Source organism: Protopterus annectens, chromosome 4.part1 (assembly GCF_019279795.1).
Source record: "Protopterus annectens isolate FY-2018-M chromosome 4.part1, PAN1.0, whole genome shotgun sequence".
Classification (NCBI taxonomy): Eukaryota; Metazoa; Chordata; order Ceratodontiformes; family Protopteridae; genus Protopterus; species Protopterus annectens.
In genome coordinates this window covers 99,996,902-100,022,343 of record NC_056734.1, presented here as the reverse complement: position 1 = coordinate 100,022,343, position 25,442 = coordinate 99,996,902, and the positions used below count along the sequence as shown (strand labels likewise).

The following is a 25,442-nucleotide window of genomic DNA, read 5'->3' as shown; positions in this document are numbered from 1 at the left end:
TGTCTGATGAGGAACTCCTCTAGCTCTGTCATGGAGTTCATGTCTGATAAGGAACAGAAAGTCTTTTTCTTCAGAATGGCCACTCTACACTCAATTTCCAATGTGTCCATGAGGTTAATTTCCTACCCTGCAGAGGTTACATCTAGGGACGTTAGTTCAGGTATTGCCATTAGGCGTCATGCCTGGATGTAGCTGTGTGACTTTGCGGAACCTTTCAAGGTGTTATTCGTCAATGCACCCTTTGATGGATTGTCGTTGTTTGTGCCCACTGTCAGAGGCATTCTCCAGGAATCAGTGTGGTGGTAAAAAATTGTGATTCAAAGAGTCTCGAGGTCCATTTCAGGAATCCCAGGGAGATTTTTCCCCCAGAGGTAGAGGAGGAAATAATAGTAATGGTAAATCCCACCCACATGGCAGAGGGAGTCCGCAAAAATCAAGAGTCTCGAGATTTGTTCTCTGACAGACCCTTTCAGCACTCCTGAGGAGTTGCCTGACTGTTCCTGTCTGGAGCCAGTCGGGGGGGGGGTGCATATCCTTGCACCCAGAAACCAGGATAGCCGTCATAAATGATTTGTGAGTGCAAAATATCATATCCAGAGGCTATTCCATTCTCTTTTTAAAACATCCAAAACCAGCCATCTCTCCCTGATGTTCCACCCAGTCAGAGGGAATCAGCAGCTTTGGAGATTGCAAAGCTACTGGACAAAAGAGTCCTCCAAAAGGTCTCCCCAGATCGGATCAGGTCTCCCTAGATCGGATCAGGGATTTACTCAAGATTCCTTTTAGTACCAAAAAAATATAGAGGGTCTGAGGCCAATATTGAACCTGAGATCCCTGAACAAGTCAGTAAAAATCTCAAGAGGTCTGGACGGTTATGATCCAGTCCATTCTACCTTTGTTGCAAATGGACTAGTGGATGTGCTCGATAGACTTGAAGGACAGGACACGTACTATCATATCAAAATGAACAGACACTTCAGAAGGTATCTCCACTTCAGGCTGGGAGCCAGTCACTTCCAATTCAGAGTGCTTCCTTTTGGTCTCACCACAGCCTCCTGGGTGTTCACCAAATGCATGGCGGTAGTCACACCTCACTTGAGACTGCAGGGATTTCACTTGTTTCCTTACTTGGGCGATTGGCTCCTCACTTCTCTAATTAGACATCTAGTCACTCAAGCCAGGGATTATTTGTTACACCTAGCCCCTACTTTTGGCATAACTATCAACACGCAGAAATTGCATTTGGACCCTGTCCAAGTAATAGACTTCATGGGAGCGCATCCGGGCACATCCAGAACCCTATCCTTTCTCCCTCCAACAGAATTTCCACTCTGACTACATATTAGACAGATTCTGTCAATACTGAATCAGACATTAAAATTAGTTCCAAGAGCATTGGGGCCTGTGGCTGCCATGATTACCTTATTACCTACAGCAAGACTACACGAGACATTACCAGTCCAAAGGTCCTTGGCTTCTGCAGTAGACTTTTATGTGACCTACTTATATTCTTGATGACATTGATACTGCAGACAGGGAACAGAGTCATGAATGTGCTTGAACAGAGTAACAGTGCTTAGACCTGCGTACTGCAAGGTTGAACTCGTGAAGGCTGTATTTTATGACCGACCTTCCAGGACCTGGTTGAGGAGCTCTGAAAAATGAATCAAGTGCTGAGCATCGTGTAGGGTCTCTGTGTATATCCTTGGCTCCGTCCTCCTGTAGATTTTGTTGTTTTGTTTTTAACCATTAATTTTCCATCCCTGCTGTTGGGACGAGTAAAAGGGGCAACAGATAGTGTTGCCTCTTCAGTGGTTTTAACCACATCTGAGAGGAATATGATGTTGCTGGCCTAGCAGTCATAGTCCAGAATACTCCAGAGAACTTACAATGAAAGAACTATTCTTGGCCCTGGCATAGGCAGCAAAATGCACTCTCTCAAGGCACTCCTAAAAATAGAGAACATCGATTATCTGTGCAGTAACTGAGACCTGGTTCAAGGCTCCAGAGAGCACCCCTGCAGTACCAGGCTGCAACTCTTACCACACCTTTTGGCCACCAAACCAGGATCGAAACACTAAAGGTGGAGTGTCCATATTCACACCTCCAGGCTAGTTGCCCAACACAATGCATCCGAAATTCTCCAGGTGCAACTAACACTAGGTAAGACTGCAATCCAAATTGCAGCTTGCTACAGATCCCCCACCATGCCCCAAGATTCTCACTACACCTTTCTAAACTTACTGGAAAGTATTAAGATACAATCAAACACCCTAATACTGGGTGAGTTCAACTACCCTGCCACTAACTGGGAAAACTACTCGTGTACCAGCACCCTTGTCCAACGTTTCTTGGAATTCATAAATTCCAATGCCCTGGATCAGCTAATCCATAGTACCACCAGGGGCTCCAATATCCTGGACCTGGTCATTACCAACATGGGAAATCGATGCTCCACACTAGTGGTTACCCCCTCGTTGGTTAGGTCTGACCATAAGCTAATCACCTTTGACATCCACATCCCACCCCCCCACCCCCCAGTAAGGAAACATCCGTAAAAAACTTCTCCAAGGCCAACTTCGTGCTACTCAAGTAAGATGTGATAAACTTCATGACACCCATGCAGATGGGAACTGAAAGTTTGACTTCTGAATCCTACACTAAAGCACTGTACGAGCACATCCACTCATGCATGAATCGTGTCATCCCAAATAGAACCAAGATGCTCTGCTCCAAAAAAAGGAAGCCAATCTGGTGGTCCCCTGTCATAAACCAACTATACACTAGAAGGAAGAAACTGTTGCAGAAAAGAGGAAAATCCCAGGATGCAAAAAACTCCCTTACCATCCTCAGTAAGAAGCTGAGATCCCTCATAAAATCCTCCAAAGCTAGTTACGAAAATAAAATTGCCAAAGATTCCAAAGATAACCACAAGGCATTCTATAGCTATGTCAAGAATCTATATGGCAATGCTCACATCTGCTCGGAGCTACAACAGAATGGCATTAAATGTACTGAACCCAAGGACATTGCCAATATCCTGGCAGATTGATTCAGTGCCAACTTCACCCCCCTCTCGCCACCTAAAGGGCCCATCTCAATACCAAAAGATTGCCAAATTTCTGTAATCACGACCACACAGGTAAAAAAACGCACTCTCCAAAGCTAAGACTACAGCATCCATGGGAACAGATGACATCCTGGGCTGTGTACTGCATGAACTACAGAATGAAGGCACCTCACCTATGTGTCATGTTTAATCATAGCCTCACCTCAGGCTTCGTGCCCACTGAGTGGTGCTACAGTTATACCACTCCTCAAGGGGGGTTCCACCTTGGATCCTGGGAACTACCATCCCATCAGTCTGACAAGCCTGATCTGCAAGGCCATGGAATGTATTATCATGGAACTTATAAACAAAGACATTGGCAACCTTCAAACACTGGACCCCACACAGTTTGGGTTCATGAAGGGCTGATCGTGTCTCCTGAACTTGATTGACTTCTTCAAATCAGTCTCCAGAGCCATGGACAAGGGTAAGGCGGTCCACACAGCCTATCTGGACCTCACCAAGGCCTTCAACACCATCCCCCACTCTGGAATCCTAGATAAACTTACTAAGCTGGGCATAAATCCCTACGTCACTCGATGGATTGCCAGCTTTCTTACTGATAGAACCCACACTGTAAAAGTAGCCGACTCCAAATCCAGCTCCGTACCAGTGACAAGTGGAGTACCTCAGGGTTCAGTCCTGGGACCGCTCTTGTTTGGCATCTGCTTCTCTGAAATACAGGCCAACACTAAGGGACTCTGGCCAACAAAGTTCGCAAATGACTGCAAATGGGGAGCCATTATTGAATCCCCAAATTATGTGGATATTCTACAAAAGGGCTTTACCAAAACAGATGCTTGGTGCCAGAGCCATGGGCTCAAGTTCAATGCCAAGAAGTGTATAGTTATCCCCTTTGTGAAAAAAAACATGTACCTGTGAATTACCACATAGGTGGCAGTACACTAAACACTGAAAGTGTGATAAGAGACTTAGGACACAGGTGGACCGTGGTCTCACCTTTGATAACCACATCACCACAACAGTCAGGGAATCTTCTATGTGGCACTAAGGGCTTTTCATCCAGAAAAAATGAGGTCATTGTCCCACTGTACTCATCCCTCATTAGACGCATCATAGAGTATACTGCCCCGTTTGGTGTGTACCTCACCAAGGACATTGCCAATATCCTGGACATCTGCAACAACTGGAAAGGCCACAGAGCTACCTCACTAAAAGAATTGGAGGCCTAAAGCAGATGCCTCATGCTGACCGGCTAAAAAAACTCCAACTATACTCTGTCGCATATCGTCTACTCTGAGGAAATCTCTGCTTAACATACAAGGCCATGTCAAAAACAGAGCTGTTGGACATGCTACACTTAAAGAAATCCCAATCCATCAGAGCCACACGCTCCAGGGACCTAAACCTTGTCATCACAGTGAACAAAACATGCTGGAGGGATAGGTTCCTGACCCAGAGACTCTCCATACTCTGGAATAGACTATGCATACATGTCAAGCAGAGCACCTCCTTGGCTGTCTTCAAAAGGAACCTTGACGATTGGATGGGAGATAGGAAATTTACCCCGGGGATCACGTCAGTTGCCCTGCTAGACAGGGGTCCAGGGAAGTTAATATTGTGGGAGGAAATAGACAGGGAATTGCTATGGCTAGGCTTGTACAGGCCCTAGGGCTGATGGGTTCATAGGTTGGTACTAGGCTATGTAGGCAGTAACAGTGAGCAGGACTTTGGCTTTCTTGCTTTTGTTCACATCCATCTCCATGTACCTGTGTGGGGACCGAAGAAAAAAGGTTGTGATAATTAAGATGTTCCTGGGGGATGGTGTCTTGGCAGGGGAGATAAGGCTACAGTGAACATGATCACAATTTTTTTTGATTTAGGAGAACAAACACAAATACCAACCCTTTCTGGTAAAGAAAACCAAAAAGTAATCCAGCAAGACAGAGGGACTCCAAAACGGCCTGTTTCAATAAAAAACTTTTATTGTCGACCCCACTGGAAACTGGCCATTTTGGAGTCCCTATGTCTTGCTGGATTAATTTTTTGGATTTAAGTTTGCTTAGACATGGGAAGAGGCAACATAGGTTGCCATGGTCGAGATTGAATATGTGTCACTGTGCACACATATACCAGACATCTGTAAGAAGAAATTGCTGAGATGGTGGCAAGCAGAATCAGGCATATGACAGATGACAGACTAAGGGATTAGAGGCAACATTGTGAATGTTATCTGTGCCAGCAATCAGTAAGCCAAAGAAGGAAATAAAGCAAAATGACTGGCTGCTATAGTGGACAAGGAAGAAGAGTAGAGACTGGTAGGACTGAGAAATGCTTAGCAGACATGCAGTATGTGAGGGATTTACTTTATCGTGGCCCACAAGGGACACTATTGCTCAAAGCTGGGTTGGAAAAGTAGATTTATTCTAAGAGTATGTTTGTTTTTTTAAACTAAGGTGGAAGGGGAAAGAAGTTTCATAGAATTGTACCATGTGGCATTTACTCTGGCACAAGGTAGAAGAAAAACAAAAGCAGAAAAGACGGCAGAGAAGCTGTGGTGACTGAGAGTGACTATGCACTTCATGGAAGTCTGATGAGGAAAATGAGTGAGCTGCAGGTAGCGATGCAGGGAAGGAGGTGCAGATTGCTGTTATTACAGGTGCAAAAGTCCAAGACAGGTGGGTGAGATGTGGAAGTGTCCAGGTATAGTTGTCTAGGAATGATTTGAGGTGAGGGACAGAGGAATGATGATCTGCAAGAGAGAGGTCATTAAATGACTTGACTTATCACAGAAAGAGAAGCAGCACTGCATGAAGAGGGTGAGGGAATAGTAGGGGTCAAAAGCTAGAGTAACTGTCATCTTTATTTTCCTTCTCTTCCTTTGCAGCCAGACTCCACCTTATTTAGGGCCATCGGGACTTCAGAGCTGTGGCATCGATGCTGGAGTTTCTGGGTCAGGGACAACAGTTTCTGCTTCGGGATTGTCATTCACACTTGGAGCTTCGGTTTTGGACAGCTCGGCGCTGGTCTCTGTTGGGTCTAGGAGTGTCTCCCTTGGGTTTGAGGCTGTTCTTTGGACACTCAAAACTGAAAGGCCTGCCTCCACCTTGGCCTTTGATGTTGTAGAGAAGATGCTATCCTTAAAGGAGAAGAGTTTGATTTCTTCTGCTTATACCCCCTCCCATTTTTCATCATTGCCTACGGCTAGTCCTCAGTCTGCTTAGGGACAGCCTATGTCAGCCCCCTGTTGCTGGGTCTTGCAACTTTTCCCCTTCCTACCCAACTTTATCAGAACAGGAGGATGTTCATCATGCATACAGCTGCAGTCATCACACTTGGGTTATCCTGCCGTCAGGCGGGTCCTCGGTCGGCCGAATTCCAAAGTCTTGGTCCGGCGTTGGTTGTCGTCGCTTCCTCCCTGACGTCAGTGCGGCAGGGGTATAAAAGAGGCAGCCAACGCCATTTTCTTCTGTCTTTCTTGCCGCGCGGTGCCCGAAGCAGAAGCAGTTCGCAAGTGCCGGTCGGCCAGCTCCTGAGATTTACGAAAAGTATTTCAGCCGAAGTCTTCTTTAAAGCTAAGTACCCCGTTGGGGAAACTTTTCTTGCCTCAGACCGATGTCAGACAAAGTTAATAATTGCATTTCTTGTGGGAAGCAAATACCGCATAAGGATTTTCACTTTTACTGTATACCTTGCTTAGGGCCAGACCACGACGTCTTGGCCTGCCGGTTTTGTGCTAGATTTAACAAGCGCACTATTAAGCGCCGGGCGGAGTTCGCCCTTCATTATTTTGGCAAAAAATTTAATTATATCATGTCGTCGGATTTACCGACGCCAGTTACAGGCAAAAAACGCAAGGATAAGGACAGACACCCGAGGCCTGTACTGAGATCACGCTAAGGCCGACTACCGGTTCCCAGCGAGGTGCGTACGCAGCCCCTGACTACCGATGAAGCTATTTTACCGGCGACTTCAGTACCCGAGGTCGCAGCTTCCTCGGTCTTCATTCCCACTGCAGATACCGACGCCACTCTTGGCGGAGAAACGGAAAATGTAGTGAGGCCTGCCAGGTCTGAAGGCGTTTTCAGGCCTACCACCTTCTCTATTAAATCGTTCTCTAAATCTAAAGCTCCAATGAAAATTAAAAAACAGGGTCCTCAGACCCCCTCTCAAGGCCCCATGCCTAAAAAACAGATGCTTAAAATGGCTGAGGATTTAATTACACTCATCAGGGGTTCTCAACCCCCCTCAGACAAAAGACCCAGGTTGGAGGAAGACATCCCTTCCTCAGACCAGGGTTCTATTACCTCAGACCCTTCTGAGGACCAGGATTACGCCTTTTCCCCATTTGAAGACTCTGATGCTGAGGAGTCTATTCCCTCGATCTCCCCCCCTGAGGACTACTCTTTTGGGGAGACCCTTCATACATTGAGAGAGCACTTCCACTGGGAAGGCCAAGATTACTCAGATTCCAAGAAAAGGCTCAGGGAATTTCTGCTACTTCCCCAGCATAGGCCCCTGACTATTCCTCCTGTCTTAGATATTTTGGATGATGTGTATGCAGAAGCCAGTCTTAATCCAGACTCTTTACCTCCTGCCCCTGTTAAACCAGACAGATATCACCGGGTTCCTGATTCTCACCAGTTCCTTTATAAAAGCCCTTCTGCTGACCCAGAAACTATTTCACAGGGTCCCAAGGGGGTTAAGGCCTCTACTGCTAAAACCCTTTACCTTCAGAGAGAGATTCCAGAGCATTAGAAAGGTGGGGGAAAAAGGTGTACACATCAGCCACTTTAACCATGAGGGCATTAAACTGTCAATTTCATATGTTAAAGTACCAGCAGTTCTTGCTATCTCAGCTGAAAAGCAAAATGACACCAACAGAACAACCAGATTTGAAAGAGTTGCAGGATTTGTTGCATGGAGCAGAACAAGTGGGGAAACGTACCTTACAGTGTGATTTTTTGATGCTTTAGAGGCCTCATGTAGAGCTGCTGTCACGGGGTCTGTCATACGTAGACACGCTTGGCTCAAAGAGCAAACCTTACCAGATCATGTCAAAGCAAAGTTATTAGATGCATCACTACAAAAAGATGTATTGTTTGGTGTTAAAGCGGAGGAGGTACTAAAGAAAATGGAGGAAAAAGCGAAATCTATGCAAACAGTTAAAGATTTCTTGCAAGTGCAGCCTCCACGCTTCAGCAGAAACTGGCCTTCAAAAAATTGGTCCTTTCCAGCCAAGGACAGACCCCAAAGGGGTAGATACAGATGCCCAAGGGGTAGAGGACAACCTCAAGGATCTTACAGAGCTAGGCAGTGGCAAGCACCAACCCCAAGAGGTGGAGAAGATAAACCACAGTCATTTAGAAAACAGACATAATGACTTCCCCCTATGCCTGCCAAACAAAGCAATAATGGCAGCACCTTTGGGCAGAAAACTGGCCTTATTTTCAAAAAACTGGCACATTGTTACAAAGGACAAATGGATTCTGGATATTATAGACAGAGGCTACAGGTTCCACTTTCACACCCTTCCAAAAATGAGAGGCATGCCAAACCTGCCACAAAATCAATGGGCAGAGGCACAAAAACAAATTTCCGCTCTCATGGATATAAAAGCAATTCAAGAGGTACCTGCAAAAGAACAAGGTCAAGGTTTTTATTCAAAACTATTTCTGGTACCAAGGAAGGACAAAGATTGGAGACCCATCTTAGACCTATCTATTCTAAACACATATCTAGAGGTACCAAAATTCAAGATGCTCACATTACAGCAGCTTCTTCCCATGCTGGGCAAGGAGTCTTGGCTGGTAACGTTGGACCTCAAGGAGGCATACCTGCATGTCCCTATCAGACAAGATTGCAGAAGATACCTCGGATTTCTTGCAGGTTCAACCCATTATCAATTCTCTGCATTGCCCTTTGGCTGCCTGGCATCAGTAATTGCTTTCTGCAGACAACGAGGAATACAAATCTACCCATATCTGGATGACTGCCTGGTCCAAGCGGACAGGTAGGACATTCTATTACAGCATCTGGCGTTTGTAATAAAACTGTTAAACTGCCTGGGTTACACAGTGAACAAAAAGAAATCAAAACTAACTAATACCCTCTCGACAGATAATTTTCCTGGGTGCCAGCTTAAATACAACGACCCAGATGGCTTACCTCACGCCAGACAAACAAGGGCAACTGTCTCAATACTTCAACAAAATGGCAACTTTAACCAGGCTAACTGCAAGGAAAATCCTGCAGGCTCTGGGGTTCATGGCATCTTGCATCCTACTAATACCATTTGCAAAGCTGCATATGAGGAAACTACAATGGTACCTAAAAAACATATGGTCTCAACACAGCCACAGCTTGGAAACAATTTTACCACTCATTCCATGTCTTCAAAAGGAATTTTTGTGGTGGGCTCAAGCATGCCAAAGAAACACGGGTCTCCCTTTCCTGTATACCACAAGCAAGTCAAATCATCACAACAGACACCTCAGACTACGCCTGGGGAGCACACATGTCAGATCAGTGCATCCAGGGAAAATGGTCCCAAAAACAGATGCACCTACACATCAACCAAAAGGAGATGCTAGCTGTGTAAAATGCTCTTATGACCTTCAAGGACCTACTGCATCCGGGCCATCTATTAATAAGGACAGACAACACCACAGTCATGTGGTACATAAACAAACAAACAGGGACGCATTCATACCCCCTGTGCAGACAAGCTATGACCCTGTGGAACACAGCATTGGAATTACAAGTTCAACTGCAGGCACAATTCCTGCCAGGGAAGGAAAACACACTGGCAAACAACTTAAGCAGAATTATGACACCCACACGAATGGAAGTTGCATCTTCAAGTCTTCTCAAAGATAACTCATGTGTGGGGACAGCCAGACATAGATCTATTTGCTACCCACAGAAACTACCAGTTGGAAAAATTCTGCTCAAGGACCTATCATCCACAGGCATGGAAAGTGGACGCACTCTCTTTCAACTGGACAGGATTGACAGTCTGGTCAGTCGAGGTAGAGGAGGGAAGGCATAAAGTCCTATTAAAAACCAGAGGAGAGAGGCCACAAATGATTCTCATTGCTCCAGACTGGCCACGACAGCACTGGTATCCTCTCCTAAAGAGCCTGTCATACTCACCACCATGGATCCTACCTCAAGTTCCTCTTCTGTTGTCCCAGCACAACTACAAGACCCTTCACAGCCAGCTCAGAAGTCTAAATCTAGCTGCATGGAAAATACCTTAATTTGCCAACAGACTCCCCTCTCCAAAGAGGTACAGGATGTCATCTTGGAGGCCAGGAGGCCCTCTACTAGAAAAACCTACTCCGCCAAATGGAAACGATTTTGTTCCTGGAATCGAGCAAAGGACCAGAATCCTTGGGTAATAAGTATACCTCAGATTTTACAGTACCTAGCTGAGATGTTAAACAGTGGCCTTTCCTTCTCTTCCATCAAGATCCACGCTTCAGCCATTTCAGCACAATACAATACGGATCCTCCTTTATTCTCACATCCTCTATTAAGGCAGTTCCTCAGAGGGGCAAAAAATATAAAACCCCCACGGAAACCACCAGCTCCAGCTTGGGACCTCAACTTCGTATTGGAGAAGCTGACGCTGCCTCCTTTTGAGCCGGCTTCTTCAGCAGAGCTACAATACTTGTCGTGGAAAACAGCCTTGCTTCTGACTATTACCTCGGCACGCAGGGTTTCGGAGCTACAGGCCCTCATGGCTGTGCAACCATTCATTATTTTCCATCAGGACAAGGTTTCCTTACGAACCAACCCTACCTTCATGCCAAAGGTAGTATCCAGTGTGGCTTTGAATCAGACTATTCATTTACCTACCTTTTATCCAAATCCACAGAACAAAGGGGAGAGGCTACTACACTCCTTGGACATTCACAGGCAACTTCGCTATTACTTGGACAGAACAAAGTCATTCAGGAAATCTGAGCAGCTCTTTGTGTCCTGTGCTACAGGTGCTCAAGGAAAGGCTATTTCCAAAGAGACTATTTCAAAATGGATAGCCCACTGCATACACTTTTGTTATTCATTTCATGGAAAATCAGTGCCTGCATACATCGGATCCCACTCCACCAGGGCTACAGCTACCTCAGCAGCTTTCCTCAGGGGGGTCCCTACCAAGGACATTTTGGAAGCAGCTACTTGGAGTTCAGTGCACACTTTCACCAAGCACTACCACCTTCCACTATACTCAAAATCTAGAGCGGGCTTTGCCACAGCAGTCCTGCAGGGCATTCTAGCCCCTCCTAATTCCGCTTAGTACCAGCCACCCTTACTTAGCTTTGGGATTCTACCCAAGTGTGATGACTGCAGCTGTATGCACGATGAACATAGTACAGCTTTGTACCTACCATAAATGTAGATGTTTGAGTGCTCATACAGCTGCAGTCCAGGTTACCCTCCCTCCATCCCCTCTTAGGACAGGGCTTATGACAAACACCTTTAACATACAACCTATTTGGGGTATTCCTTCATGGTGTATTTGCTTGCAACTACTGTTTTGATTTATTTACTTATGTATGTTTGCATAACATCATGTATTGCCTTCCTTTCTGGGGGCACCTGACATCTGGGGCAAGAAAAACTGAAGAAAATGGCGTTGGCTGCCTCTTTTATACCCCTGCCGCACTGACATCAGGGAGGAAGCGACGACAACCGACGCCGGACCAAGACTTTGGAATTCGGCCGACCGAGGACCCGCCTGACAGCAGGATAACCCAAGTGTGATGACTGCAGCTGTATGAGCACTTGAACATCTACATTTATGGTAGGTACAAAACTGTACTTTTCCAGGAAGAGAAAGTGTAAGAGAAAACAGGGAATCTCTCACTGAGGATACTAACCTGGAGGAAGGAGTGAATTCCCCTAAGTCTCCTTGAGATGGAGCTTCTTTTGGTGCTTTATTGAAGCTACTACCCCAGTGTGGAGGCTGGACCACTGAAACCCCCTCTCCGGAGGAGTCAGTATTTCTGGAGACCTTTGGTGTAAGCCTATCCACACCTTGGGTGATTTCCCCTCTGGATGTCCTTATGGACATGGTATCCAGGACAGAGTGGAAGGAGCATAATACAGTGGAGCCTATCCCTAGAAAGCCGGATAAGGTTCTCATACCCTCCCCCAACAACAAGCCTCACTGAAGTAAAAGTCCGGTCATAGATGGCATTGTGGTGGTGGCAGCCACCAAGAAAGAGATTAGGGAGTTTCGAGCATCGGATTTATTAGGGAAGTGTTCCTATGCCTCAGCTACTTTTGCACTGAGAGCACTTAATTACTTAACTCACTTGACCAGACTAGGCCCCCTAGTCTGAAGTGTCAAGTACCCTCAAGGCACAGCAGTCTCCAGATACTCTGAAGAAGCTGGAGACTTAGTTGTGTACCTGGTTTCCATTGCTAACATTTTGATGAGACGTATCTTGAATGTGGCTGACAAGGCATCTTGAGTGGCAGACTCCAAAATTGCCATGCAGCACCTCGCTTGGATGCATTTGTGTAACTTCATGGACTGTTTCAAAACATCCTTCATCAATGCCCCTTTTGCCAGGCCCTCCTTGTTTGGGCCCAAGGTCAAAGAAACTCTGACAAGGAGCAAATAAGACAGGAAGACTTTCTCTGCTGTTGCAGTATGCTTTTCTACCCCCCTAGCGAACCTTTTAAGGAATTAGAAGGGGGCGAATAAGTGTCTCTTTTTCATAAATTCACAGTTCTATTCCTAGGTTGCTGCTCCTGAGGGTTCCACTCGAGATGCTGCCTGCTGGGCAGGGGTGGCCTGCAGAATCGGGGATTTCTTGGGGCTTTTTCCAGCAGGCCCCTTCAGCGATCCTGAAGGGTTGCATGGCTGCTCTTCTCTTGAGGCAGTTGGGGATTGTCTGGCTCTCCACCCAAAAGCTTGGGAGGCCATCACCTCAGATGCCTGGATGCTGAGGGTCATATCCTGAGGTTATTACAGTCCCTTTTTAGAAGTTTAAAATTGTCACCCAAAATGTCTCCCAGATGTTTTACCCCATCAAAGACCTTGCACAGCAGTAGCGATTCAAAAACTGCTAATAAATCAAGTCATTCAGGAGGTCTCACCAGATCAGATAGGATTCTGGATCTATTCCAGTTTCTTTTTAGTTCCAAAGGAAACAAAGGACCTCAGACCAGTTTTGGATTTAAGCAAGTTCGACCAGTTCATCAAAAAGACCCAAGTTCTGGATGGTCAAGTTACAATCCATCTTGCCTCTCTTGAGGAAGGATGATTGGATGTGCTCGATAGACCTCAGGGACTCTTACCATCATATCAAGATATACTGGCATTCTAGGAGGTTTCTTCACTTCTGGCTGGGGGCCAATTATTACCAGTTCAGGGCTCTGTCATTTGGTTTCATCACAGCCCCCTAGGTGTTTACCAAATGCATGACAGTGGTTGCAGCCTGGCTCCTGCTGTAGGGATTTTTAGGTCTTTCTGTACCTGAAAGATTGGCTCCTCACAGCCCCCACAAAGGCATCATTGATCTCTTGTCAGAGACTCCTTACTCCAGCTGTGTGACATCTTAGGCATCACATTCAGTTATCCAAAGTTGAGCCTTCAGCCAGTACATGTTCTAGAGTTCATAGTATGTCATTTAGACAGGATCCACCAAATCACCTGGATCCTGGGTTCCAGAATTTTTGGCCTTTGGGCTTGGGTCCTGTCTGTGCTTGCAACTCCAAAACCACTGCCACATGCAGTTATGAAGATTTTAGTTATATGGCAGTATCTATAGGGCTATTTCTTTAGCCAAATATCGCACGAGGGCCCTACGGTACAGACTGGCTGTTCAGTGCTCCTTTCTTACTCATCTTTTGGATTTCTCTATATGGTTAATGAAAGTGTGTTATTAGCAGATTCACTGGTGGTTGCAGTTTCCCTTGATGACTGAAGGGAGACCATTTGTAATTTTTCTCCTTCGGCCATGGTCGCTAAGGTGCCCCTCCCTGCTGGGGTGGGGGCATTTTGAAGGGAGGACGGTTCAGCCATGCTGGTCTTCCGCAGAGGTCCACATTCATGTCAGCGTTCTGGAGATGAGGGCACTCCTCCTTGTGTTGCAGGCTTTTCAGGATGCCCTTCCCTCCAGTGTGATTGCGATACAGATTGGCAAATATGTCTGTCATGTGGTATTTCAATAAACAGGGGGGAACATGTTCTTATCCTCTTTGTCGGGAGGCCCTGAGAGTTTGACAGTGGGTAATATCTTCTCAGTGGTCTGTGGTGGCAACAGACATACTGGGGAAGTCCATCATTCTGGCCGACAGCCTCAGTAAGAGCATTCTGTTGCCTCATGAGTGGTTCCTAAATCTGATAGTGGCAGCTCAGATTTTTCGGTATTGGGGCACACTGAATTGTGATCAGTTTGCCTCCCCATCCAACATCCAGTGCTGAAGCTGTTACGCCATTGTTCCCCCTCCAGGGCAATCACCCAGGGTTGCTCTAGTGCTTGCTTGGCCCCTGGGACTTCTTTACCCTTGATGGTAAAGTTTCTACAGAAAGCAGTCCGCTACAGAGCTACAGTGATCCTCGTTTTCCCTTTTTGCCTTGTCAGATGTGGTTTCCCTTCTTTTGGCCTCTTCTGTAGTACCCTTCCCCAGGTACTAGATCCCATTCTGGATCTTATTTCTCAGACGGCAGGTCTGGATCCCCCAGTCTTCAGTCCCTTAAGATGACTACATGGTTCCTCCAGTTCCCTTAATGGCTAGAAATCCCAAGCTTTCGTAGGCAGTTGTCCATATATTGCCTTCTTCTCAGAAGGAATCCACAAGAAAAGTGTAAGTGGAAAAGGTTTGTCTTGTGAGGGGAGGCTCATGGACTCGACCCTTTCGCTACCCCTCTAGAATCCGTTTTGAATTTTCTGGTTGAGTTGTTTTGTTCAGGTTCTAGTTTTTCTACTATTAGAAATGTCAGTTAACTGCACTACTTTCATGGCAGAAATAGTGTGCCTTTGGCTTTTCTACTACTTTTCTACTCCTTCTTCCAGTATGGAATCCAGTTCCTCCTTGCGATCTACCCTTCATTCTACAGGTCCTTGCAGGCCTTCCATTTGAACCTTCAGCTACTTCATACTTGAAGCTCTTGTCTTGGAAAACTTTGTTTTTGGTGGCTGTTACCTTGGCAAGAAGGGGTTCAGAGTTGCAAGCACATGATTCTTTGGTGTCTTATTTTGTTCTATAAAGACAGAGTTTCTGTTTGCACAAACTCTTCCTTTCTGCCTAAGGTAGCTCCTGAAAATAACCTTAACAGTTTGTCACCTCCTTGTGTTTTTTTTCCCAACTTCTTCAACAAAGGTGAATACTTTTTGCATTATTTGGATGTATATAGGCAATTGAGATTCTATTTGGACTGTACCAAAACTTTCAAAAAATCCAGTCAATTGTTTGTCTCCTTTTCAAAATCCATACTGGGATCTCCTGTTATCTAAAGTAACTTTATCCAAATAGGTGTTGGATTGTATTTTGTTTGTATATTCTTTGAAAGGCAAGATTTTTCTACACAAGCATTAGGGTCATTCAACAAGGGCTGTGGCTACTTCTACAGCTTTCCTTTCTAGAGTACCAATGGATGATATTTGTGCAATTCCTACTTGGCTGGGTCACCAGGCTTTTGTGTCACATTATAAGCTGGATATTCAGTCTAGATCCAGGGTTTCCTTTGGTTCCACTGTGTTATGGAATATCCTTCCTTAGTTCTTCCTGAGGAATGTTCATGGCTGGGGACATTGTCCCACAGGTCAAAGCCATATGGAGCAGACATGTTTGGTTACAGAAAATGTATTCACCATAATGCTGGATTCATATTGTCTGTCTCTGTCTGGTTCAACCGTCCTGCCCTACTGCCCCCTACCTTCTTGTTGACTTGATGAGTCTTTCTTCCTGAGATGACCAGACATAGGAGGTTGCTATTCCCACCTTCTGGAGTCTTGCTTTCTGCTTGGTTGTCCTATTCCATTTTATATTGGTTCATTTCTAGAATTACGTTTTCTCATTACGATTACTTTCGTGGGGCAAACTCTATCTACGGAGTTGAAGGAGAAGTTGAGCGTTGTGGGTAAGGGAGGCGGAGCCAAACAGGTTAAAGACTTTGGATCTGACTCTGATCTGATAGCAGCCAATTCTAAAGCCCACAGGTTGAACCAGACAGAGACGGACAATGTGGATATGTCGTTATGGTGAGTACATTGTTTGTTTTTCAGTCTGAGACTTGATTTCTTTAGTTGCTCAGTGATTGTCCCCTCCACCATTTTTTTTTATTACAGATTGAAACTGTAAGCTCCAGCTCAGTTACCAAGGATTACAAAGTTGTGCTTTTATTTATTTATATCTCTAGTTTTTGTATTTGCAACTGAACTGTGTGTGTTTGTACTCCATTTGAAAAGTGTGGTTTGTAGGCCTTAACTGTGGTTATGGAAGCAGGCAGCTTCTCAAACTCTGTGTGTATATGGAATGATTTCCCTAGCTGGAGACTTTCTGTGTTATATGAATTCCCATTGTCTGTAAGCTACTACATTTTGTTGTAAAGAACATTACTTGTAGATATTAAATTGTAATGTTTTTGCCATTTCTGTTTTGTAGATGTGGGGGAACTGTTGGTGCCATCTTGACATGCCCTTTGGAGGTTGTAAAAACTAGACTGCAATCCTCGTCTATCACATTTTACATTCCAGCTGTTCATCTTAGCACTGTGAATGGAGCAACCGTCAACCGTGTAACAAGACTGTCACCTGGGCCTTTCTATTGTTTAAAGTAAGTAGAAGCACATTTTCCCTTTCCTTTTGTGTGGAAAGAAAATAGTTTCCTTCTGTGTTAAAACAAGTGCTCATGTGCATTGTGGCAGAAGTTGTCCTCCATTCTTTTTCCAATTTTACGATATTATGTTTATTAGTTTAAGTATCCTTTCATCTGCTAATATTTGGAGGAAGTTTTATTGTTAGAGAAAATATGAAAGTACTTCACAAATAAGGTTGTAGTGCTCAATTGAGCTTGCATTCTGCTTATTACAAATTACACAGAGGTGGTCTAAGTTTGGTAAATGTGTTTAGAACTGATGATTTACCCTGCTCTTTAGGGATTAGGTTTTTCTTGCACTCACACATGCATATACAAACAATTAAACCGCTCATTAATAAAAAATGAGAAATGGAGAATTGCATTGCTCATATAAATTTTGCTGTAACATGAAATACTGTGTCTGTCATGATTAGGCCTGCTGAGTTTACAGTCCTTTAAAAACTGGACATCTTTTGGGGGCTAAAATATTATCCACTTGTAGTGGGATGCAGACTCCCAGGTGACCTGTTGCTGAGACTATGAATGTGTTTCTTTTGTTAAGGTGCACCTGTTAGCTGTCTTTGCCTGCTTACCTTTGGACCTGCCTGTCAGACGGTTCCTAAATGACATCTTCCACCTCAGCTCACCCAAGTGCCCTAGTTGTAGCTTCAGATATTCATGCTGAAAAAGCTAACTTTAGCTGTCATGTGAACTAGCTACATTGTCAGATCTCAAATTCCACTACTGGAAAACTGTTTTTTCATTTGCGATAACTTCTGCTATGAAGGTTTAAGAATTTTATACATTTATATGTGTAAATAGTCTTTTCTCGTCTTTTATAAAAATAGGATCACCTTTCACACTAATCCTCCTTTTATGAGTAAAGTAATTACAGATGTGGCATTTAATCAAGCTATACAATTGTCAGTGCGTTTCCTTCTACCTAGAGCAATAGGGGGAATTATCTACTCTGTGAATGTTCACAGGTAACTTGAGATTTCTTTTTGACATAAAAGATTTTAAGAAACCAGAACAGTTGTTTGAAAAGAAAGAAGGGGCTGCCTTTCTCCATGTAGACCATTTCTAAATGAATAGCACATTGGATTTTCTCCTGCAGGATGATACAGTGGAGATTACAGCTAAAGTAAATAAAGTTTCACTATACCAGAGCCACAGCTACCACTGCAACCTTCTTAAAAAGTGTTGGAAAACAAGAAATCTTGGAAGCAGTTACTTGGTCTTCTCTGCTAAGTACTTTTAACTATTAAAGAGGGGGAACTGATCTGTAGGGCTAGGATAAAATTAGCCTGTGCCATTCTCAAAGACATGCTGCCCCCTTCTACTATGGTGTCAACAGTTCTCTTAAGTGCAAGAGCTGCTAAACAAGGTAGTATTCACTGAAGTAAGGACTGCAGCAGTGAACCACACATTGAACGTAGTACAGTTGTCTACACCACTTACCACACTTGTAAATGTTGGAATCTGGTCAGTGCTGCACTCCTGTTTCTCACCCACCATCCCCTCTGAACTTGAGAACCTTAGAGCTAGAGTGGATAAATACCCATTCCTCTCCTTTATGTTATGTTTAGCTAATATTTTCTCTTGCTTCCTTCAGCTGTTTTTGTTCAGGTATGATAAGAAAGGGCATGGTTCTTACCTAGGCAGTCCTAGTAGTCTGGGTCTTTACTGGGAGCACACAATTCTGTGGTTATGCATTTCCAGTCTGAACAGTTAAACAGCAGAAAAGATATAGTCAGCTGTACATCAACCTTTATACCACATACATGGATAAATCTGTGGTAAAGGTGATGTAATCCTGGTATGGGGAAAGATCCTTTGCTCTAATAGTCTGGCTGAATGCTGCAGCAGTGAGAACACTCAAAGATCTACAGTCATAGTGAGTTAACTACACAGCTGTACTTTCACTGGATGTGTACATTTTTGTGGTTTCTTTCTACAGTGTGTGCTACCTACTTTGTTGAATTACCCAAAGGTGGTAATAGGTTGTGTAGTTCATTGCTGGTAGTGCAGTTACATGGGTCTGCAAGTTGCTGACAGATCTGCAGAATTTCTATTCAGAATTTTCCAGGTATTGGATCGTTTTCCATTTCCCCCTTAGCATGCAGCAAATTGAGTTTGTTATTTTAAGTAGATACTACAAAAGATACAGCCCAATTTTTTTTTTTTTTTTTAGTACAGGTAGCTTGACATATTGTTGTTGATTTATGCATCCACTAAAACTAGGTCCAAAGAATTGTCACACAGAAAAGCTAGATATCTGTGCATTTGCATGTCAATGGCAAAGGCTTACATTTTCAGTAACTGTGTTTAAAGTAGTTCACTAGCACTGTAAACTGGGTGAGTAACTTCTAATGTAACACTGGCATTGAAACTAAAAAGCAAAAAAAAAAAAAAATTACAAAAAGGGAGGAAGTGTGGAGAGTAATAAACACAAGCAGTATAGATCTGAATGTTGATCTTGGTGAGAAAGGAAAGCATTTCCTTGCCCACCAGTTCCCGTAAGTTTCCTCTTGTTCTTGGTTAGAAACATTTTGTTTACGTTTATGCAACTTTTAAAGTACTTTTGACAGATAAGAGGCCCATCCTCCATAACAAAAGGACTACTGTGTAGAAAAAAAAAACACATAACGACTGTCCAAAGAACCAGAAAGGCACCACAGTAGTAGGATGGTAAGGCTGTAGAATACTCTTTTTAATAAAACACAACTATCTCCAAGGTTAAGTGCTTTTGCCCAGGAATCTCCCAGGCTTCATCAGAACAAAAGAGACTACTGCGTAGAACCCTTCCCTTTTCCACTCTGCCTTATTGATGCCCTTTTTTTTCAGATTTTTTACCCATGCTTTTGAGTTGTTCAAGGAAAATGGTCACAGGCTGTTTTATCATTTTCATGAGGAGTTTTCCTAGTTTTGTGAGTAAAAGCATTTCCTTTTATGTTTCTCTTCACTTTCCTGTTACTTTTTTTGCAGTCTGCAAAACCAGTTTGCTAGCTTTCTTTCAGCTGTAACTAGCCCAAATCCGTATATTAACCATATCCAGTAAGTAACTTCACAAGTTTGTAGGAAAATTACCCCACCTGCCAGTATGCATGCATGATACTATTACTGCTTGAGGGAATCTCACAGTTCGCAGTGGTACCCCTTTGTAGAAATTTTAATCACTCTGCACTTTAGTGGTTCAAATACCTTGTTTGCGTTTTTTTGAACTGAAAAGTATCTTTCTGCTCTAGCGAAGTCTGTGAACCCTCATTTTCCTCATAATCATCTTTCAGTAAAAAAAAAAGTCAGTGAGGATATTTATCCAAGTCTTCAGAACAGGGAGCTCTACATCTTCCTTCCCTTTTCACAAGACAAAGTGAACGCTTTGTCACTGTGCTTACTGTCTGAGCTCACTTTGCATTTTGCTACTTTTCAGATCGTAACTAAAATACCTGTTAAAACATTGGACAGAGTGTCTGAGACTGTGAAGTTGTCATCAGTAGCATTTGCCCAGTCTAGACCTGAAGGGTCTTTTTTGTGCTTAGCAGAGATCTCCTGTCCTCCCTTCATGGACAGTGACAACATGTAGAGTCCATTGGCTGGGCTCAAGGCAGTGCTCTGCTGCTCCGTCTCTTACCTCTTCTGTTCCTGGCTGGGACACTTAGGTTTCTTTTTCAACCCAAACCACATCACCTGTGCCAGTTCTGTCATTGGTGTCAAAGTTTTGCCACTAGTTTCCAGCACTGATTCCTGCATAACTAACTTTAGTGCTAGACTTGACTTCTCATTTTCTGGCACTGACTTTGGAGATACTGGGCATACTAGCCTTAGCATTTACCTTACCAGTGCTGGTGCTACCATTGCTTATGATGATGACATTCATGCTGACACCAGTTTTCCAGCATTGATGTAAGCTTTGACCTTGTCAGTGTTAGTTGTTTACTCAGCTTCAGGGTTTTAAACATCAGTGATCTTGGATTTGACTTCTTAACTTCTGGCAGCATTTACAGTATCAGGGTTAATAGGTGCCATTGGCACTACCTGTTCTTTGCAGGTAGCATTGCTTGCACTAGGTATGTCAGCCTCAGAGTAGGGGTGTTTCTGGCCTGTCATGCACAGAGTAGGACATAGGTGTCTTAGGCTTCAAGAAGTTTACATAGCAGTAGTTCCTTTCCAAAAAAGGTCATTTCCTGTTCTGTGTTTCCTTCAGCAAAGATGCACACTGTATGGATTTCTTAAGACTAAACATTTGCAGTCTGCTAAAGAATCTCCCATGAAGGACCTGGATGAGATGATGAGACCTTATTTCCTAACCACCCCCTAGCAGACCCTATATTTAGGAAATATCTTGAGATAATGCATAGGGCATGGACTGATCCACTGACCTTGTGCCCTTTCTTGGATTGTGGGCTTCAGATTGTCTGTGGGTCATCACAGTAGTCTTTTTGAGTGGTTCTCCACCTACTAGTGCATGTTTAAAAATTTTTATCAGGATTGTGTAGGGAAGCCTGGACACATGTCTTTAGTACCAAAAAGGCTGATCAAATTTTCATTTCCCTCAAGAGAATGAGCCATTTGGGCAGAGACACTAAGCCTGATGTAGTGATTGCAACACATTCCTCCTTTCTGATAAGGTGCTGAGAACGCATATTTATTACTTTATTTCTAAAGCACATTTATTAATATGTTTATGTAGATACAAAACTGTTGCATTCATATGCTGTATTTTCAATGTAGGATCTTCCCAGTGAAACATACCATATGCTTGATGGCCACTAAAAGGCAATTTTTATTATCCAATCTTACATCATATCGGGTTGCATAATTTACCATTCTACAGAAATAGAGCTGTTAAAGTCACATGAGCTGGTATAGCCCTCCATCAGCAGTTGTGGTTCAGATTGACAATGGAGCACCAAGTTGATGTTCCTACATGTCCTTTTTATGTTTGTGAGAAGGAGGTTCATGAGCAACTAGAAAATATGAAGAAATAAAATAAAACTTTAAGAGCTGTGGGTGTCAATTTACAAACAACACAGTATACTTTCCAGTGCATGGAGCCAGCTGTCACATGTGGTTTCAGCACAGCATACAGACAAACCTTCTGTAAGAGGCAGCTGCGATGAAACCTGACATGCAAGGTAACTTCCTGCCCACTAGTCCAGGGGCAGGATTTTTTGGTGCTCCCCAGAAAGCAACTGTCCGTTTACAAATATGGACAGACCCAAGAGCTTGCTTGACTGTCCCACTTTAGAGGCATTCAGTGGTTGCCTGCCACTCCTTTAGTCACTGATAAATGGAAAAAGACACTTTTTGACATTAAAATTCCCTTTTGTAGTTCCTGCCTTCCCCCTTGTTACCCTTGCCAGATTTCCCACCCTGTTAGAAGAACATTGCAGGGTGTAAAGTATTTAGCCTCAGTAGATTGGGTACAGGCTGCATATGTCTGCCCTCTGCCTGGACAGATGATATCTGACAAGATACCCAAGACCAGGCGTAATGCCAAACATAAAGCTCCTGGTACCTAGTCTCAGCCCCATCATGCTTACTCGCAGGACCATGTCATGTTAACTGAGGGGTGTCATGGATTTTGTATGATTCAGACTACTGGGCCCTGGCAGAACCCCTTCCCAAAGAACTTCTGCAAAAAGAAACTGATATTTTTTCCCTCAGGATTCTTCTAATTCCTATAACTTGTATAAAGATTAGCTGATGTATGTTGACCAGATTTCTTCAAGATTATATGCCAACTCTGAGTCAGATCAAATACTTGCCTCAGCCTCAGCCTCGCCACGCAAGGAATTGTCCTTTGGAGACGCCCTCCACAAGATGAGATAGTCTTTCACTTTGGAGGCTCAGGATTACCCTCAATCTTAGAAGAGAATGAAGAGTTTTCTAGGTCCTCAGCAAAAACCTCTGGGTACTCCTCCAGTCCTAGACATTGTTTATGATATCATTTCGGGTACATCTTTGCAGCCTGACTCCCAGCAGCATGTCCCCCAGAAGCCTGACTGGGGTTTTTGGGTCCTGGAGTCACATAAACATCTTTTCAAAAATTAGATGGCTGATCTGTAAGTGATTTGCTTAGGACAGGGAGCCAAAGGTGGCAGCACCTCTAAAAAAATAGAGGGGAGGACCCTTGATAGAGCTGCAGAAAGTTTACACGTCGGCTACCCTGGCTGTGAGTTTTGAATTGCAAGTTTTATGCTGTAAAATTTCAAGAATCCTCCTGGATGAAGTAAAACAAAAGCTGGAGAACATGGAAGATAACCCCAGAAAGAATTGTTGGTATTCTGCAGCTGTTGGTCACAGGTTGCAAAACACTGTTTACATTGTGGCTTTGTTGCTTTGAGAATATATAGCAGGGTGTCTGCTTAAGGGTTTATTATAAAGAGAAGACATACTTTGTTAAAAGACCAGTCACTGCCTGATCGTGATTAAGACTGAAATCCTTTGTGTACCTGTAGACCAGGATTTTTTTTTTTTTTTGAACCTAAAGCACAAGAGTATTTTTAAAAGACTGGAGGATAAGGCTAAGTCTTTGCAAAGTGTCAAAGACTTTCTACAGGTGCAGCCCCAGAGATTCAGTAGGAATTACCATACTAAATCCTATTTCTTTCCAGCCGTACAGTCCAGACAAAGGAGCAGGATGACCAGAAGAGAAAGACAACAAAGACAGCAAAGAAGATTGTAAGCTGATCCAGTATCCATGCCTACAATATTCCCAATGGTGAGCAACTATGACTTTGAGAGCAGCTCTCTCCCACAAAGCTGGGAGGCAGACTTTCCCTCTTACTGAATCAGTGGCTAAATACACTCCTGATAGATGGGTGCTACAAAATATAAGGATTTGGGTACAGAATGTAGATTGTTTCCCTTCCATGGTTTTTAGGCATTCTCACCATCCCGCAGACAGCTTGGGAGATGGGGGTTGTCTCTATTACCATAGTGCCACCCAGGGAAAAAAAGTAGACTTGCAAACCATCTAAGTAGGTCCACAGTAGATCCTTATGAATGGACGCTGAAGAAGTCTATCTTTAGAAAACTTTCTGACAAGTGGGGTATGCCAGATGTTGACCTTTTTCATCAAGGGAAAATGGACTGATCAGCACAGAGCCTGGAGAACAGATGATGAGAGTGTTCGATCTCGCCGTTTGTTCTTACACCTGGGTTTGGAGCCGATCCTCGGCTCCGTGTCGGCCGCTTGCAAGCTCTGCATCGAGAAGAAGCTCGAGACCAACCTAACTCCCACAATCCCCCTCTGCCTTTACCTCAGATCTAGTTTGCCGCTGCAGAGATCGCATCAGTTTGATGAGCTCGAGCAACCTTAAGATTTATATTTTTTTTCTTATATTTCTTAGAAATTCTTCTTCTATATATTATCTAAGTGACTGTGTGTGTGTGTTTATAGTGTTTCGAGGATTCCTCGGTTCCATATAAAGTTATTTAAACTTTATTAGAGTTTTCCCTCGGGGCCTAACCCCACTAAAGTTACTGGATTAGACATCCCTTTACTGGATTGACTACTAGATTGACTTTTTTACTGGATTTGACTAAAGTTACTGGATTAGACATACCTACTGGACTGGACTTTTATAAAATTAACCTTATTACTTTTAAGATGTCTGAGAAAGCTAAGTCTGGCTTTAAACGTTGCCAATGTGGGCAAAAGATGTCAGTGACTGATAATTACAGTTCCTGCGTCTACTGTCTTGGCCCTCTCCATCTGCAAGAAGACTGTTCAATTTGTCATTCTTTCAGTGGAAGGGTCATGACAGATAGGCGCAGGAAACTTATGGATAGGGTCTTTTAAAACCTACCTTTCAAGAGGCTCTGGATGCATCAGACCAGGCATCCAAATCCTCGAAGGAATCGAAGACGTCGGAGCCCAGGTCATCGGCTCCGAGCTCTTCAGTTAAAGTTCGACCACCGGTTCCACAGACTTCGGGGCCGAGTGTTGAACTTTTGTCAGTATCCGAGCCTCGAGTCTTGGAACCGGTGACGGAGATCCCTCCACCGACACTGTTGAGGTCGGCTCCGTCTTCGATTCCTTCGACGCGCTCTTCCAGACCCCTCTCCGACACCAATGTAGACCGCGTGGTGCAGAAATTAATGGAGAATACGGCCTTATCCAAGCTCATCTCTGTCTCCTCTCAGTTGGTGTCGAGACTCGAAGGCCTACCCTTATCTCCATCTGTTCCTCCTCCGAATCCTATTCAGTCTTCGGAGCCGGAAGAGGCTGATCTGCTGATTGTGGAGCCCTCGGTGCCAGAACCGTCCTTCTCTCGGTCGGCCCCGTTCACCTCGACTCCGTCGGATCCGGTACCGGAGTCTCGGAGCCGAAGATCCATCCTTGGTTCCGGGACAGAGTCGGACCGATGTTTCGGTTCCGACGCTCCCTCTTGGGGCCTCGGCTCGGATCGACTCGGCTCCGTCCTCGGGGTCGATGCCTTCGGTGCCTGTCTCGGGGATCCTTCCCATTTCCTCGGAACCGGGAGATACCTCGACTCGGGACCCGGGGGCCTTCGACCTCATGAGGAAGGTGTTGTCTACC

The 25,442-nt window shown here is 44.3% G+C and overlaps 1 protein-coding gene across 1 annotated transcript in view; it reads left to right on the top strand.

Moving 5' to 3' along the window:
• The window catches only part of SLC25A36 (solute carrier family 25 member 36), a 950,543-nt gene that overhangs the window by 41,714 nt on the left and 883,387 nt on the right, over positions 1 to 25,442 (top strand). Inside the window, exon 2 of the mRNA XM_044070004.1 lies at positions 16,697 to 16,867. Within this exon, the coding sequence (XP_043925939.1) occupies positions 16,697 to 16,867 (171 nt within the window). The remainder of the gene's footprint in view (positions 1 to 16,696; positions 16,868 to 25,442) is intronic.